The sequence below is a fragment of the Channa argus genome, chromosome 11, assembly GCF_033026475.1.
Source record: "Channa argus isolate prfri chromosome 11, Channa argus male v1.0, whole genome shotgun sequence".
In the NCBI taxonomy this organism is placed as follows: domain Eukaryota; kingdom Metazoa; phylum Chordata; class Actinopteri; order Anabantiformes; family Channidae; genus Channa; species Channa argus.
In genome coordinates, this window is record NC_090207.1 from 20,211,730 (window position 1) to 20,231,381 (window position 19,652).

At 38.4% G+C, this 19,652-nt stretch overlaps 1 protein-coding gene across 1 annotated transcript in view; it reads left to right on the forward strand.

Annotated features, from left to right (window-relative positions):
- Window positions 1-19,652, forward strand: part of si:dkeyp-14d3.1 (transmembrane protein 132C) — a 122,434-nt gene that overhangs the window by 62,685 nt on the left and 40,097 nt on the right. The window contains exon 3 of the mRNA XM_067522029.1: window positions 1,119-1,265. Coding sequence (XP_067378130.1) covers window positions 1,119-1,265 — 147 coding nt within the window. The remainder of the gene's footprint in view (window positions 1-1,118; window positions 1,266-19,652) is intronic.

Below are 19,652 nucleotides of genomic sequence, written 5' to 3' on the forward strand. Positions count from 1 at the left end.
TAGAGATGGGAAGCATACCATCTGTCAGATTACTTCACTTCACATATAAGCTCCTTCACAACATGATCAGACATCACATCAAAGACAGAGGCTTGACAGGAGAGGGCAGACCTATTCATTGGCATACAGACAGGCAATCGCATAGTGCATGTTAAAGTGCAGGAACAAATTCGAGATGAAAGCAAAGTCCTATCTTTGGTCTCGTCTGCAAACCTGGTATGGATTGAAGAGAGAGAGTGATTGGGCCTTCTATTATAATTTAGTCTTCTCTTCAGTCCTGGAGAGTCACTGTCACCTTCAGACTAAATCACACACCTTTGACCACGTTATGTTACGGAACATTAGACTAAATCTATTATAGACTAATCTGTTTTGTCAACACTTTCCACCTTCGATCTATATATGCTGGAAATACAATATAAGTTACCTTTTGAGGGATATTTTCATCTGCAGATTTTTTTCAATAGAAATTTTCCTCCTGTGTAGTCCAATGAGCTAAGGACATTGACACTGTAATTGTGTCGCAGTCAAAGAAACCTTTATATAATGTCCTTTTCAGACTGAGAATGCGTGACTATTGCTGATAGATGTACAAGGGAGGGAGAGGGGTGGTACAATGGAACGGGCGCATCCCACTTATACCCTTATTTTATAGCTAGTGTAACAGCATACTGTACTTACAAATGGCACTGTGCAAAATGTCAGAGAATGTTTCTTTAGTTTCTTTTGGGTTTATTTTATTTTGCACATGCTACTTTTAATCAAACCTAATGAGAGTAGCAAGTATGTACATGCCTACAGATCATTTTAAATGCATAAATTGTGCATGAAATCTTCTTGTTTTGAGCATTTAGATTAAATGATTAACTAGAGGACCACATAAGAAAAACACGTGTAAAACAGCCTGTAGTTCTCTAGTGAAACAAAAACAGCGTGATCAAAACCAAGACAACAGCTGGGACATCTTTTGAAGTCAAGACAGTATGGTGAACCATCTGGGTAATGTATTGCTAGACAGAAAGAAAAAAAAATAATAGAATTGGCTGTTTCAAAAAATGAGAGTTTTATCAGTAGCAGAAGAGAATTTTGTCTTCTTATACATCTTTCTTTCTCCACAGAGTGAAGTTGAAAGAAGGAGTGACGTTTCTTGGGGCTCGTCCCAGCAACCCCACTCAGTGGATAGTAAGTCAGGATGTGAGGAGTGAGGGGCACCGGGTGGTGACGCTGCACTGCCGCAAGAAGGAGTCCAGCTACGATCAGCAAAGGTCAGGATGTAAATGAGTTCAGCTTTAAGGAATACGTCATGTTTTGGGTTTTTATGCTATTGGTTCCATTTTATAAAATATAAAGTGATGTATATGTCTCCAGCAGATCATTTACAGTTTTATGTACTGTAAATACATACATATTTTCAGACTTTGTACTGTTATTGGTATAGGAGTGGATACATTGAGTGTTTCCACTATGATAGTCTGATAAGCATCCTTGCCATGTCTACACAACAGGCATTTTTAAATATAGAAACTATCCATTATACACTCCTTTGGAAATAATCATTTGCCTTTGGGAGTCTCTGTCAGGTCTCTCTCTCCCTGCTTTAATCTAATCTGCTTCTTACACCTCTAGTAGGAAAAATGATTAAACTCAGAAATACTTTAAAACGTTTATGAGAGTGACCTTAAAATACCGCTTTTGATGGATTTCATACATACACTCAGGTTTATGGAAACAACATATTATCTTAACTGATTTTTTGTATTTATGTGACAAATCAGGCTAAACAGCATAAGATACAGACAGATGTTGTTTCAGTGTATTTATTACCAAACTCACTATGGTTATACACATACAGGTGCCAAAAATATTATTGCTCTAACAAAATATTATGTTGACAGCCCAAGTTTTTTCACACATTTTTGTAAAGATAGATAGAAAATACATGTACCTGACCTTCCCTCACTTCCATACAGGTTCACTGATGTATTAAAGTTGAACCTTGACTCATTTATTTTCAGCCCCTTCATGTAGTGACAGATCTGTCAGACAGTTGCCTCCAACTTATTCAGAGTTGTGTTTTGGCCACCTGGTGAATCTAAGTCCAGTTGTCACTTATGTTTTGTCTGTTTCTGGTCTTGAGTTTGTGTGATCACTTCTGTTGAGTAACTGGAAAATCTCATCAAAACATTTATATCATTTTTACATTTTAAACATACAGAAGCACAAAAATACAGTGTCTCTAAGTGATACTACAGCAAGTTACGCATTCCCCTCTTCGGTCTTCCTATCCCCTCTCTTCCCTCTCTCTTTCTTTATTTACGCACTTTTTTTTTTGCTGCTATAGCCTCAAAGTTGTTTTGGTCATTTCCTACAGTATCTGTATTCATGTCCTTAAACTAATCTGGCAGATAGGGAAGTGATTGCCAGCTTTGGGGAAAAGGTTGCTGTTAATTAAGTGCTGATTGAAGGCCTTTGTGTGTTTTAATGGCTTTTCCTTCTCAGATCAGGAACTACTTTTAATAAATCTAACTTTCTAGTGACAGGTGTAATTTTATGGATTAGAGGCAGATTTGGCATTGGGGAAAGCTCTACTTATTTGCTCTTTAGCTTTCGTTCCACTTAGCAAATTCTAAACCAGTCCCTTAAGAAAACAGTATACTTGACATTGCAAAGTGCAACTTTATAATCAAAGTTGTGCAGGGGTTATTTAAATGTAGAGCGGTCTATGAAACATGTGTAATTAGAAGCTGTTGGTCCAGTGATCTGTTTAGACATGCTGCTATTAGTGGATCACTACGAGGAATGATTGTACTGTAACCACCACGCTACAGCACATAAAACAGGGATAACTGCCTGCCTTTGAAAGGCTGTTGCTGTAAAATCACAGGCAGCTATAAATATGTTGTAATAGATGTCTCATACAGTAATTTCTTTCAGCAATACTGCAGTGCTACATTCAGACCAATAGCTTTGTTGTGCCATGACACTTGCCAGTGGTTAACCTCATTTGTTTAATGTTTTCACTTCTCAGAACATGCCAGACCATTTTCTTTGATAGTTTGAAACAATAATTGCCCTGACACTGAAACTTTGTTTCAGTCTTTCCATGTACTCAAATACTAAGTTTTGACAGCTCAGTCTTATAAACAGAAGGGTTTTAAGGGCCTGGAAACACTGCTTACAACCCAGTACTTTTGTTTCTCCCTCATACTCATTTTGCAGCAGCAAATTTTTCCGAAACAGACATAACACATCAAAAATGCACACAAGTTGGACAAAATAACAACAATTGAATATCAAAGTCTAGATACAGATGTAGACAAAGCGACCCAAAATGGATTCAAACGTCCAAATGTCCATACATGTTTATAAATAGACACAAAATGTCCAAAAACAGAAACAAAGTGTAAAAAAATAGAAATGAACAGACACATAATTTGTGTAAATAGACACAATGACCAAAAAAAAAGAAAAGTAAAAGGACAGAAACTGATAAAAAATGTCCAAAAACATATGTACTTATCACAGACTCAACTGACCAAAATGTAAGGGTGGATGACATTTTTATAATCCGTCTTTAAGTGAGCATGACTACGGTTGAAGGTGTTTTTGTTGAATTATAGTTTGTTTTAAAATCCCAAAACACTAATTGCCTCCAGAAAATGCAAGAGGCATGTTATAAGTTGAATTTGTGGCATTTAAGCATAACGTTTTTATGGGTCTAATATAATATGCCTGTGCATGGCTTCGAAGCGGAGCTGCAGTATTTTGAACAAAATAAAATGGAGCTTTCAGCAAACTGCAGCAGTGAGCAGCAACACTTGGCAACTGGCTCCTCCTTCCCTCAGGAGCTGTTCTCCCTCTTTATGCAGGTATTATTCTCTCTGCTCTCTGCACTCACAACCTCACCTTTTCTCCCACACACATATATGTTCTCTATTACTGTAGTAAAATCATCTTTTATTGATTTACTAAGTGAAGGAGCCAGAGACAAGAGTGAGCATATTTAGTCTAATCCCTGCTGTTTGGGCTATGTACGATGGACTACTCCTTAATCCCCACAGCTGTCAAAGTCACTTCACAGAGGAGACCAAAGACACCCAATGATGGCTATACAATACACAATGCTTCAATTTTTCTTTACGTGTTGTCCTCCCCTCACCCAGTTATTCAGTGAAGCTCTTTTAGTAGGGGATTAGAAAGAGCTATCTCATCTGTTGAGCTGTCATTCAGTCTCCTTTCTTCTTTATGCTTTTTCTTTGAGGATAGGAGGATGACGAAAGTGTGCGAATGCTGGAGGTCAAACAAATGTGGATCCTATTTGCATCTTAATTTATATTTTCTTTTTTTTTTTTTTTTAAACAAGATGAACACATTATCCATTTATCCACATAGAAGCTCTGCACTTAACCAAAGACATTGCTTCCCCTTTTCTCTAAAAGTACATGTATTTGAACACTGACCACCTGGACTATTCTGCGATTTGTAACAGCTTGGCTTTAACTTTAAAAAGCTTTGTGAACAAACACCTGTCTCCAGTACAGTCTTATTTAACTTACTAAAAGCTGTACACTTCCACTCCTTTCAAAAAGTGCTTAAACCCTGATAGTCACACTGCTGGATTGTCTGTATATGATGCATTGCTAAACTGCAGCACAGTCAGGGGGATTGGTGAAAAATAATTTCCTCTTATATCATCTTGGCATCTTGGCATGCAAGAATGGAAAGAATAAACCACATTGTGTCACTGTTATTTTAAGTTGTATCACGTTGAGCCTAATTTTCGGGTTATTATAAGCAAACTCGAGTTACAACCAAATTATTTACAGCATTTCGGGAGCAATCTGCTGCAACGCTGAGAAGTCAACATTTAAAAAGATGGGATGTATTAAGTAATGCACAACTTAATTCTTTAGACCCTCACATAATGAAAGTATTTGTGATTCATTAAATTATTAAAAAAAACAATCTGAAAACTATTAAAACTACTTTTTAAAAATGGAGGCAAATCAGAGGCATTGTAGGGTAAGAGAGGCTCAGAGACCCTTTATATGCAGCTTTTACCAAATAAGCTACCATAAAGCCACCAAAAGAACATGTATGTCATCAGTAACTGCTCTTATGATTGCACTTGCCTTTCTTCTTGAGATAGACACACACACACACACACACACACACACACACACACACACACACACACACAAATAAACCAAAAAAACTTACACACTGAAAATTGTAAAAAGAACTCAGACTGTCAGCTGTGGTCCAAATGGACGTTGTCACTAACACTGGAGAATATATTGTGGACTGTTATTGAGCCTTCATCTGTACCATGCACACAGGCCCCTCTGGAAGCATGACAGCACAGCGTTACTGATGGTCAGGTGCGCTCTATGTGCAGGTTCAGTCAGTCACTTGAAGCTGCCAACTCTGGCCAGCTGAGCCACTCCTTTCTTCCCATTCACAGCTGATGCTCCAGCCACACCCGACTCCTGTGAATAGACATTTAAAATATGACAAAATAGAGAGTGTCTTTATGCACTTGCCCACTCTTTCTGCTTGCCTACCCTCAAGGTTCAAAGAGACATCTGCTCTACAACTTAACATAAAATAGCCTTTTGTCAGTACTCATTGAACAATATGATTTTCTGCAAACAATCACCATTGAACACATTGGTTTTCAGAGCTGCACCATATTTCTCCGGCTTGCAGACATGAATACAAACTGCATATTTTACCTTTCTCTGGCAACATTCAGCCTACAGTAATAAGAACGGTATTAAGGAGAGTTTTTCTTCATGGTGGCTGGAAAACAATAATAAGGAGAATTGGGTTTCTTTAGAGAGATTGTGTTTTAGTATATGCTGTTTTTTGTTTGTCATCCTGTAAATGCTTCTAATTAATAAATAATGTAAATTAATAAGAGTAGGGTTGTCCTTTTACAAATACTTGACTTCTTATTTTTTGTATGAGGATTCACCATCACATTTGACAGACCTGAGCCCTAAATGCACATTTACAGGTACATATGTATGCAGATGATTTTTTTTTTAACCTTCCATCATTTTTTGAAGGGAAGACGACAGCCTTTCTTTGACAGCTTGAGATTTTGATCTAAGAAATCTAAATGACAGAAATGAGAAATGGACAGAATTGTGCTCTGAGGTGCACGTAATATTGGCTGAAGTGCACTTTGGTAGATTGAAAAGTTCACTTTGTCACCATTAAATGTGGGCCCATTCTAAACAAAAGCAGTACTGCTTCCTCAGCATGTCATAAGCCATAAGTGGGCGTCTCTGTAAAAGTGCCATGTCTGGCCTTGGTAGTTCATTAAGACTGTCTGGGTGTAGATGGATCTCCCTTGTGAGCCTCCACTTCATCAACCCCCACACCACACTCAGCCAAGGGACAACAGACAGCCCCCTCATTATAGCCACTCCACATGAGAAACAGTCCCAATATGAAGAGGAGGGGTATGTCCTACACTACTGTAAATATAATTAAATATCCTTTTTAATTTTTAAAATTTCAAACAGCCTTACTATAGCTGGTTTTACACTGTTCTGCAATATGATCTGCATATGGTTTGCAATTAAAGCAATTAAATTCAACGTACGTTAATTTGGTTATAAAGATAGATGACCTTTCCTGTTAAACCGGCTTGTAAATCTCATCAGTCTGAATGGGTGGGATTCCAGAGGGATAGAAATAATACAACTATGCAATAATGGGTGAGATTTGGCAGCAACCTGACAATTTATCTTAATTTCAAAGTCTAGAGAACCTTTAAGAACATAATTATTTTCAGCATGTGACATTTATTGCAAAACTGAAGTGAAGTAAATGATGAAATGGTGGGTTTTTTTAGTCCTAAAGGGTTCTGAAAAAAAAAAATCATTCTTTCTCCATTTTCATAGGGTCTTTGAAAAATGTGAAGAGATGTTGAAATGTCTATTAACAGCAAGACTGACAAGGTGACTTTATGAAGGAAGAATTTACTTTTTTATTATGTGCTAAACCATCTTGTTTTTTGAATGAATCTAGGTTTTTGTAAGGTGCAGAACCTCATAACGAGCCACACACCCTTCATGTTGTATATTGCTGGATAAATTAAGCTTAAAATGAAATGACTCAATTACATTAGGGCCAAATAGGAATGTTAACTTGACAGTTATAATGCTAACACCCTTAATAATTAATTAGGTCCAATCCCAGTGGCCTCCATGTGCCGTTAACATTCTCATAGGAGCTTCATTGGCAGGCTTTGCCAATACACAACACTTTCCACTGCTCTGTTTTCTTGCTTATCTCTTAATAATAGAAATGATGTGTAATCAGTGCTCATGCGTTACAGCTTAGACCAGTCAAAGCTTTTTTTTACTAACATTGTACTGAATGTCTTTTTTTAAATCAAGACAGAGTAAACTGTGAAAGTGTTATTCTTAGCTATAATATGAGGTTGATGTAAAAGGATCATGCAAAATGCACTTAACAGAATAGAAGGTGGCTTGGTTTCTTTTATTATGACCGGAGCAGAGATGGGGCATATTTTGTGTCTCTGCAGGACAGCCAGCTGATTATTCAGTCAGCAAAGATTACATCTGACTGTTCCTCTGTTCCATTTTCAGGAAAACAATATGAAGAAATAATGTCCCTTTGTGCATCATTGCACTTTTTCCCAGCTCCCCAATCCGACTGTAATTCAACTTAACAGAGGAGATCTGATCTGTGCTGTATACGTCTACACTAAGTGACCGTGAAGTTAAAAACTGTGTCCTGAGCAGCTGGCGATATAAGGAGACATTAGATTGCATGGGAGCTCAGATTCACTCACGTCATGGCATGGTGGATGCAGACGATGTGAATTAATCTGTGGATGGTACCACAGTTTTTGTACAGAGAAGAGACAGACAGATTGAGGTTTGCATGTGTCCCAGAGAGTTCATGTGTTTCAGATTTTAAAGGGTTATGAGTTAATATCCTGCTCTTAGAGGTTAATCCCCTGGAGGATTAGCTTTTGACCACCAGTGTTTGGAAGGTTGCATTACCAGTTTTTTGTTGTTACTTACAGTAGAAGCATTTTTTTTTTATCTTAATGCAACAAATAGATGTACTATTATTTAGGTCAACATATTTTTTATTACATTGTTTTCCACAGCACCATGCATTACAGTCAACCTTTGTTTTGCTGCTTTCTTTTTGGTGTTAGGTTAAAAGTGATTACTGACCTTTAAAATAGAAACAACCAATAACCTGGGATATTTATCTGATTGGAGTCATCATTGTATCATTTTAGAATGTTTGTAACATGGACATGTATTACAGACTGATTTAAACATCATTCATTATTTTATGCCACTGTGATGAGGCATGTTTAAATCACTTTATTTTAACTTTGTGCTCTAGGAACTGGGTATCTGTAGATTACTTATTATGGGGGACAAACAATACAGCAGAAAGCATTATGGTTTCATTTATTTAGGAACTTTGATATTCTTCCACATTTCTGAAAATTACATTGAACATTTTCTTACAAACAACAGAAACAATGAATTAGGCTGTTTTAATAAGTGTCCGGTAATATTATTTAAAATGTGAATTTAAGAAATGACTAAAAACTGGAAGGGAAGGAAAACCAACTTCTCTATTCATTTACATCTTCTCCTGTGAGAAGGATCCGGAGCTTTTGGGTGTTTGTGTGCAACAGAGACCACACATAAGTGCAGCATGGATTTTTTTCCCCCTCACACCTTAAATAAATGTATAACCATAACCTCTGCGGAAATGTCCTTACATTTTCAAAGCAGACAGAAATTAGACCTGATCAAAATTGGATCAAAATTGTTGCCGTGCTCGCTGCAGGTAGCACTCAGCCAGGGAAGCAAAGTGGGTTGAGATGCAAACAAGCAATTGTCTACAGGCATTCTGACAAACACACTGGCTCTTTCTTTTCTAATTACATCTTTGTAGTGCCTATTGAATAGGTACTTAGTTTTGTACTCAGTACTCACATTGCCTTGCAATGAGGTTTCTATCATTCTGCACTCTGCCTCTGATGAAAATCAACTAAGCAGTGAGAATAAGCTCCACTTGTCTTTAATATTGCAATTCAGATTCCTCACAAAAACTCCCTTTGCACAGATTTAGCTGACTGAACATGCCACAAAAATGTTTGCCCATTGTTGGCTCCAATTAACCTCAGCTTAGCTTGGCCTGATTGAAGATGGTTGGCTTTTATTCTGAAACATATTCCTGGTCTGGAATCAACAGTGTCTCATTTTTCTTACCTGCACAAGAGAAATATTGAATTAAGCCGATTAGAAGAAGCTTTCAAGGAAGGTACAGAAACAAACAAGCATTTGCAAGTAAAAATACACGAAGGAGGTTACGCATGCACCTGGAAAGGGGTGCTCAAGAACTCAAATGGTCAACTCTGCTTTCAGTTAGAAGCAGATTCAATCAGCCATAAGACAAAGAGAAAGGTACAAGTCACATCCTCTCCTCTTCACTACGACACTTGTGCATGCTAATACTGACAAGCAATCTTTTGCTGTCCTCTATTATTATTCCTAGACTAACACTTTGAAGCAGAACTCTGTTCAGCTGTTAGTGTGCAGGGAAAGAGGGATGCCACTGTAGGCACTCCTGTCCTGCAGCCCTGTGCCTGTTTAGAAGGACTTACCAGCCCTGACATGTAATCAGGCAGCGTGTACACCTCAGTGCCACAGGGGTATCGGAAGCTAGACCCTGAGCACCTCAGCACAGCGGGACCAGCGGACATGTTTACGCCTCCAGATGAGATGCCACTCTTTGTACATGTCACCCCTACCACCTTGAACCTGCGCCGAGCGTTTACGTGTAAACACATGGGTGAACACGCGTACCCTCTCCACATGCTAATTCGTGTGTGCTGTCGAAGCAATTCAACTTTTAACCTCAGGTGATAGTGAAGCATCAAAAGCTGTCCTTGGCTTGTGGAGGTCACTTTAAAAAGACACCCTGCAACTCCTCCTCAGTGAAGCAATGGCTTAACTTTCATCACGGCAATTTGTTCCAAGACCATTTTCCTGATTTACTGTCATTAGAGGACCACGCTGTATGTTTGGATGTTTTTTATCAGTCGTGTGTCTGTCAGTGACGACAAAGAAACAAAAGAATCTTAGTCAGGCTGTGAGACGTCTGAGACACTTGTTATTACTCTATCATTGTGTGATCTAACTCATCTCCTCCTGGCCTCTGGATCAACCCTCCATTTCTCACAGGCTGTAAGTCAGTGAGCAGCATTGAATCACTGGGCTGAATATGTAAATGGATGCCATTAAAACTCTCTTTCTTTAATTAGTCTTTAAATTTCATGACTGAGTGCTTCCAATTATGGATCAATGTCTCCTTTCTGCACAGGGACCCCTGGATGTGTGGAGGCAGTTTTTCAGATACAAAATGCTTTATAATTTCAAGAAGGCCAATCACATCACAGTCTCTAACTGCTGAGCGATCTAGAAATTCTGCTTCTCTAAGCTTACTGCTATGTGTAGTATGTGCACTGTTTGGACTTTTTATAAACATGATCAATTGTCAACAAATATACAGTTTGATATATGGAACAGCCTGTCTGCACAGCTGATGTGTGTATAGTGGATACATTATGTCAGGAAATATAGAGCTGCTATGTGTGTAATTGCTCTGGTAGTAATTTAGCACTGAGCTTATTAAGTGGTGCATAAGAGGGGGCTAAATTCTGCTTAATACCTTAATGCATTCCTGACTGGGAGCTGGGTGTATACTGGAAGGAGGTGCTGATCTAGTGCTTTGAAACTCTAAAACGCTACTCATGTGTTTTAAAAATGTCCCTCCGTGACTTCAGTTGCCAGAGCCCATAATAGCTGCTCAGGGGTTTTAGGGATCTAAAATGTTAACTAATCTTACCGTTAATTGCCTGGTGGCCATCACTGTGTCCACATGCAGCACTAATTCTCATGTGCTCTGGGATACAGAAGAGGGACGCTTCCAAAAATGTTTTCTTTTTCTTTTTTTAAGCTTTAAATTCTGTGATTGGTTAGAAAGGTGAGCCTCACCTATTTTTAAAGTGAAACTCTCTGCAGTGCTGTTCTATGACTCTATTTCATACTGTACCTTTAACACATTATTTCTTATACAAATTGATTAAGAGTACTGGCTTCAGTCAAATAACTTCTGAAGCATCGGTTAGGAGTATTTTCTCCCAGTATACAGACATTGATACTGTATATAGTCTTACTGAGTTATTCATCCACTCAATTTATGTTTGTGTAAAGACTATAACAAGGTCATTTTGACTTTGAGATTAGTCCAATATCTAATCAAATACTCTGTGATGGTTAATGTGTTTACAGTAAATGAACAGTCTGCTCATTAAATTGTTCAACGTGGATGCACATTGTGATGACAGTATTTCATAAAGCAGGCACCACACTAACCTTCTTGTTTGATAGCTACATTGTAATGAATGATTAATTTGCACTGGAATGTAACAAATTAAAAGAAGGAGAATTTATTTAAAGCTTTCTGCACATTATCATACCACTGTGTAAAAAGCAATGTACACCAAATCATAAGCTTTCTCATGAGTATTTTTATAAAGTGTAGCCAGCGTGTGGGTGTCACATAAATTTGCTGAGTGTCTGAATTAAGGACTTAAGGACTCCTCAGAGTGTAGAAGCAGTGGAGAAGTTGAATCTCCATCACCACCTGTCACCTCCCTGATCTGCAGGAAACTGCATTGAGAGGGAGTTGAGAGACAATTATGCCCACAGCCTTCACATCTCTTCCTCACCACACAAAGCACTTCTGTTTACACATACTGTATGTTTACAACAGCAGGAGTTTACAGCTTATGTATACATTTATGCGTGAACATATGCTTGTGAATATATCTGGAGTCAAAATGACTGTTGGGTGTTGTATTTGGGGCTATGGCATCATTTTTTACATCCAGTTTTAAAAGGTCTCTGCGTTAGTTACCTGAGGTTAAATACCTCATTTGGATCCCACTCTGCTGTAACATCGATGAACTCTTGCTCTGCTTCTCTTGTTTATCATTGACCTAACTGCCAAACACATGTAATCATGGTGCTGATACTTTTACTCCACCTGTTTTGTGTCTCAGGGAGCGTAACCTTGATGAGGGTAAAACCTAGGTTGCAGTAGAGTGTCATTGATCTGGGCCCCTCTGGTCAATGACTCTTGTGTGTTCTCCAGGTTCTGTTACCATGCCAACAGAAGCTGAAAAAAAAACAAGGTTTTTCACTTGTGGGTCTCTAAGGACTGTTCTGGGGAGCACAGGCGCTGCCAGTGTCACAGCACCTGCAGGTGCAGAGCCAGGCCAGCACGGTCACATGATGTCACCAGCAGATCAACCGGGGGAGACTGCGTGAGGGTGGAGCGATCAGTTTTTCTGCACTAACGGTTGCATCACTGCCCCAGGGCTCAGTGTCTGCTGCCCCCTAGTGTGTGTGTGTGTGTGTGTGTGTGTGTGTGTGTGTGTGTGTGTGTGTGTGCGTGTGTGCGTGTGTGTTTGGGGATGAGTTATCAGCAGCTTTGCTGGTCATTCCCAGTGGTTAATGTCTGTTATCCAGCCTTGAGTGTGTGAGTGCTTTGATGGAGAGACATTGCGTGTAACCACGAGGACAAGTAGCGATTTATTATACTACAATTTACTATTTAGATAGCTTTTCTATGAATGAGACAGACATAGAGTGCAACTGACTGGCAAATGATGTCTGATGCAAAAAGGTTTGAGGTCACTGGTGATAACTACCATCATTAGGGATCCATTACACCGTGGAGCCTACTTCAGCTGATGAACTCTAATGACATTACACTGCAGAAAAGCATTTAGTTTTGATTAGACAGTTGTTGGGATGGTGCATTTCATTAACTCCAAGATGAGATTTTTGTTGTCTGGGAATTGTTATGCCACTGTTTGTGCTTGGGCTAACATACTGACTGTGCCCTGTTTTCCTCAAGGAGGAATCTGGAGCATATTAAGAAACAAATGTAATAATGAAATATTCCCTTTCTGACATTCCCTTTTACATCTAACATCTTTCTTTATCCCCCTCAGACATACTGACTTCTAACTTGCCTGACTGCCTGGAGAGAAACTGTATTGTTTCTACTTTCTTGCTACAGAATATTATTGCACTGATAAAACTATGTATAAAATACTATCTGTCTATGTAGAAGCTGACCAACCTCAATTTGCGAGTGTTCAACGATCCGTCACAACATTATTACCGTCTAGTAGTTTTAAAGTAGTGGTAGAATGGGGTCAGCATGGGAAAATGTAATGCATCACTGCTTTTTGCACATTAAAATCATATTGTGTTGATATTTGGTGGATTAGTATAAAGTTATAATGCTAAACACAGTCTGTGTCCAAACAGTCCTAACAATGGCAGTGATCCTCAGTTTGTCCATGTTCATTTGATCATAGCAGCTGACTTAGGGAAACCAGCTGAGGACAGAGAGAGCAGCTTGTGTGCGTGTGTGTGTGTGTGTGTGTGTGTGTGTGTGTGTGTGTGTGTTGGGTGTAGGAGTTGAATATTTTAGCTGATGAATGCAGCAGAACACTGTTAAGCTAATCGGAAATTTGATTCCCTTATTGGGTTTGATGCACAAAAGCCAAAAGCCCTCTGTTTGCACCCATGCTTCATTATAATCGCATAATTAATAGTCCTCAGCCTTTTTCTCTGTGTGCGCATTAGAAAAGGGTAAAGAATAAATGATTAAATTAAAAAGACTCTGATGCTTATTAAAAGTAGGTATTAATTCAGGCACTGTAAGGTATTTAAAATGTAACATTTTTTTTATATGCTTCTTGAGATAACATAGATGGAAATTACATTTCCAACATGTATTTCTTACCTATTTAGCTGTACAATGTAGAACACCTTTTAAAAGGTTGTTGTCTCACTGTATTATCATGTATGTTTGCATTGAAACTTTGTGCTTTCATTGGATAACCAACAGTAAAGAGACAATTAAGGAGTGAAAAGGCATGAAACATTATGAGAGCCACAGACCTGAGCAGAAACACTGCACCTCACCCTTGGTGAGCCGTGGGCGTGCCCAACAGAACACTTATATTTTTGTGGAAGTAGCAGACTAGCACTGCAACTAATGATTATTTTCATTTGAAACAATTAACCAGCTTTTTTTCTAATTAACCATCTAAATGTTGATCACAAGTCAGACTGTGGTGAAAAATGCCGGAAAACAATGGTTTACTTACCACAGTAGCTGTTGTTATTTGATAAATGGATTGATTAGGTAATAATGGCATCTCTCTAGGGTAGGCTCTCAAATTTCCAAAACCTCTTATAAAACAAACACAATCTGTTTATAACAGATTTATGATAGATAAATGATAGTTAAAATGTAATAAAATAATAAATTATAAGCCAAAATCATGCATATGTTATATAATGTCATAATTGTGTTATTGGATTATCATTATTTATTATTTTACATGAAGTACCTCAAAACCTAACTTGCATTTTACTCTCAGTTGGAAACAAAATGTAACTATGTTAATTATAGTGTAACACTAAGTGTAATAATAAGTACAGATGACTGAAATACAAATTGTACATTTGAGTGCAGTTTGAGTGCAGTTACGTTGCACGATTGTAAGAAATTTTAAGAAAATCTTGATTTGAGTGCAGTAATGAGTTGTTACTGTAGCTGCTACAAGGACAACAACCTGAATGTCAGACCAAATTACCAGCAGTCATGCAAGCTGTGTTTTGACAAGGAAGAAGAATGCATGACATTAAAAAGATGTTATCTTTTGTGCTGCTGCATTGATTTTGATATGATATTTCGCATTCACATATCCTTTTTTTAGACTTTTCATTGTCTCACATACAGGAGGACAAGGTTTTTTTCAGTAAGGAAAGAAATTAGATTTAATCGTGGTTACCTCAGAGTTATCATCCAGGATCATTTCGATCAAATGAACAAATGTAGTTACGTATTAATTGACCACTTTACCACACAACAGCTCACTCTATAGTTCTGTTTTGTGTTTGTGTTTAACATCAGTAGCTACTGTGCAACTCATACTGGACATGCACTAGGAATTATTTCATGGCCTGGCAGTGTAGAATGTCCTCACAAAGGATTTGTGCCTCTAAAACAGAGATGTGTTAAAGGATTTATTCTCCCTGTTGTAAATTTTTAAAAGTCTGTTACCAGCATCAGTTTTTTACACTCCCACATCTCCAAAACAACCTTCAAAATAGAGAGCTTTTCTTCGTAACACCCCAGTTTAGTATTTCATCTATTCAGAAACATGTGATTGAATGTCAGGTGACGCACCATAAATCAAAGGTATTGGTTTAGTATCTTGGAGGAAATGATAGCAACATGACTGATTCTCCGGCTTGCTTGATTGTGTCACCAGTGTTTCACCTTCAGCCATCATGAAGGAAACACTTTGACATGCTGGAATCCTGCTCATGCACATGGATCCTTGCACGCATGTACACACAGAAACCAAGCACTAACCCAACAATCTAAGTCGGCTCAGTATTTTAGATTGCTAAAATGTAAAATTGCCGTGCTTTTGAATGTCATATTGTCAAGATAATGGTGGACGCTGGTGGCTGTGGGCTTCCATCGGCAGGCACTTTGTACAGAAGGATCTTTATGGCTTACAACCTTCCCAGAAGATGGAAAGAGCACTCACAGGCTCCTGGAACATATTGCTGCTGTCAGATAAAAGGAACAAAGAAAGGCGCTTCGAATTTGATGTTTCTCTTTTCTTGCAATGCGTATTACCTAAGTGACATTTTATGCTGACACTTTGAAAGCAATCAGAGACATCTAATGTGCTTCTTAAGTGTAAAAGATTTGACTACGATGACCACTAGCACATGGAGCACATACAAAGTAAACATGGGCTTTTCACTCACATCTCCTGTATTCGGTTCACATGTGAACTTCAAAATGAACACTCTGAACTGTTCTCCACACATTTTTCAACCATCGAGTGATTTCAGTTTCTTCTCTTTCATTGTCTGTAACCTTATACGCTTCTCTCTCTTTTGTCTGGTCCTAACTCTCCTGTGGCCTCTACATACAATATATCTCTGCATAAGCATGAAAATACCTCCAAAGCCACAGAGGCTGCTACACCTTGCTGACATCTATCACTATTCTTCTCATTCCTGTCCTGGCTTTATTTGACAGTGTTTCAGGGGGAGTATACACCTTTTCTCTTCCTGTCACTATCTCTTTTTCTATTCTGGACAAGGCTGAATTGAAAAGGTCCGCTGGGTATAGACGTCTGAGGGTGCTTTTCCTCCCCTGCTACCTCCAAACTTAGTAACCCCCACTTCCAACCCCTGGGCTCTGCTTCTTTTCAGAAAAATATTGTGTTTGACTGGAAAAATTGTAATGGACTTACCATACCTTCCTAGTACTCAAGTTTCCCCTGCCTAACCTGCAGAAATGTTCCTTCAGCACAGCTCTCTACCTCCACACTCACACTCTTGTGTGAAATTAGCCTAATAATAAATATTAGTTTAATAATAAGTATCCATGGAAACTCCAGTCCAAATGCAATCATTGCTTCGCTTTTCAAAACGATGCTATATAGTTTTCACTGATGTCTGCGTTGACATTTGGGCTTTTGAATGTATCCATGACTACAGTACATTCAGCCTCTGAGTGATTTGCTTTGATTGCAGAACAGCTAATCAGAGGACCCTGAAAATGTGACTTAACTCTGGTTTCTAGTCAGGGCTCCCTCAGCATTGAGATTGTGCTCCATGCTGTGACCATTGGGGGTTTTTTTTCTCAGAAATCAGGCCCATAAAGAAGCTCTGACCTCGGACCTGAGTAATTCACCTCTAATGGGCTCCCCTCAGACTGTGAAATGAAATTCACCCGCAGCTTAGGGAAATGTGACATGGAGATCACAGGGTATTCATTCTCCTGCTCCAGATTGTTCTGTTTTATTAATATTAACTCCTCCTATTCATGTAATATTGTTATCATATGGCACATTTAGCCACTTATCTGCCTGTCATGACCTAAATCAGCTTTTCTTCATTTTGCCTTCCATATTTAATGTGACTTATTTAATGGACATCCTCATTTAGGTTTGGGGGCATAGCTACCGCTGAGGACACTGAAGTCACGTCTTCACTACTTTTTCAGGAAAGAACAACCATAAATTAAAATGAAGGGATTTCATATTTCTCTACTAGAAAAAACTATTATATAAATTTGTATATAGTTTATACTATAGATATAACTACTATACAGAATACAGAACCTGTGTGCCTATCAAAGAGCAAAGGTAAACATTTATTTTTAGAACTCCTTGGTTCATCAATTGGTGAAAAGTTATCTCTACATATTTTGATAAACTTTATTTTTTGTTTGTCATTTTTAAAGCAAAAATTCCAAACACTGCATTACCATTGCAATCCTCTTAAATATGAAGATTTTCAATTTTTTAGTGAGCATCTTTTGTTGTAGGAACACAATATTTGTGGATTTGCCATAAGCTTATAAAGTTATGACAATTAATTTATTCATGAATTCTTGTTGATGCAGCTGTATTTAAAAACTTGACTTTACAGACTGAGGTATGGAGTCTTTATCTGACAAGCTACAGCTTTTTCATTTAGTGAAGTGGAGATACAAACAAGCATTGCAGCGATTATCTTTTATGGTCAAACATGTGACTGCTGTCATGAGTCAGTGTGTTGATGTTTGTATTAGCTTAAGAAAATGTCATCTAACCTTAATGATTGTGTCCACACGTTTGCTTGGGTATGCAGTCACAGATTCATGCGTGGATGGTCTGGTGTATATTTTGCGTATGCATATACAAGCATGCATAGCTATTGTGTGTGTGTGTGTGTGTGTGTGCGTTTACAGTATGTGTGTGTCCTGGTTTCATCGCACTGACTGGTTTATTGCTGTTCCAGGTGAAGGAAGATGAGAACAGCAGAGTTTCAGGATGCTGTTTTCAAGCACCACTGAAGCCACAAATTTGATTATTTTTTCCCTCCACAAGTAGTTTGTGGTTTACACGAACACACGTACACACATCCACTTACACACACCAACCTGTATTATGCATCTTCATCTGCTATTCTGTTTCCATTCAAAAACTCTAGTGAATCAGCAGCATTTTGGCAGCTGTGCTTAGGGGATGTACTCTACTTTTTACTTTGTGTATGTTAAACATACATATTCAAAGTGAGGACTGAGCTTCAACCATTTTGCAAGACATAGGGCCAAATCATTTTGTTTGTCTGTTGTCTGTTACAGTAACACTAGCGGATGTTAAGTAATACCTCAATTTAGAAGTAAAACAAATGAAGATACCTGAAAATGTCACTTTATTTATCCTAGAAAGTTGCTGCGTCTCTCTCTTATTCTCTAAACCCCAGTGGATGAGGCAGTGGACACATGGATACTCATCAGGGGAAGATTAAACAAAGAGTGTCACAATGACACAATGAGTCTGATAATGGGACAATGGAAGCTCTTTCTTTCTCTAGAGGAAGCTGCCAACAAGGAAGTTCCTCCAGTAACTTTGTCCTGTGTGTGTTTATTCATTTTGAAATTTAAATCTTTCTTTAACCTTCCTGCAGCCTAAATTCAATAGCTCCTATCAAGATAAGGTGTAGCTGGAGAGAGCTTTTTAGACTGTGTAATTAGTGGCGGGAGAAGATGAACAATAGAAGTTTGCATTTGTCGATAACACATTTTGAAAAGACATGTGGAAGACACATTATTCTAATAAGGCTGTTGTTATGCAAACTGACAACTACTTACTAAGCCAGTTACAGTAACTCAGCTGTCACCCTGGCACTATCAAAGGGTAGCAAATATACCAATTCCTTACCAGTGGAGGTGGTAAAAGGACACAAATGCACCAAAGTATTAAAACAAATAGTGTGGGGCCTGCTGTAGCTCAGTTGGTAAGGCAGTCGTCCACGGACCACAGGGTCAGTGGTTCGTCCCCAGTCCGGGCTATATGTCGAAGTGTCTCTGGGCAAGACACTGAAACCCCAACAGCATTGGCGGGGGGGCTGTGAGCCAGTGCCCTGGAGCATTTACTAAGGGGTTTAGGGATTAACCCTCACCCTAACCCTAGACCTTTTACCCAGGGAATGGAGCATGAGCATTGGCTGGGGAGTATTTGCCCAGGCCCTGGAGCTTTTATTCAGTCTGGGGAGCATGAGCCTGTAGGATGAATTTGATACAATATTAATACAATACATTTCCAAGTCTTAGCCGCCTTTGTTTGACAATTTCTCAAAGGTGATAATTGTTAAAAAGTTACTAGTAACTAATACTGTCAGATAAATGTAATGGAGTAGAAGTACAACATTTTTGTCTGATTTGTAGTAGACTATATATAACGTAAGGAGAACTATTAGTAAATGTACATAGTTACTTATCAGTACTAGGTCCTACAAAGTCAAGATTAGTGCCAGTGGTAAAACTTTAACAAAAAGGAAAAAACCTTGACCACTGATGCTGCATTTTCTTTGTGCCAGAATGTGAACATGGTTTATGGTAAGTGGTACTTTTACTGTCACAGTCACAATCACCTGTGTTGTTTACAGCAAAGATTCACTTTTATC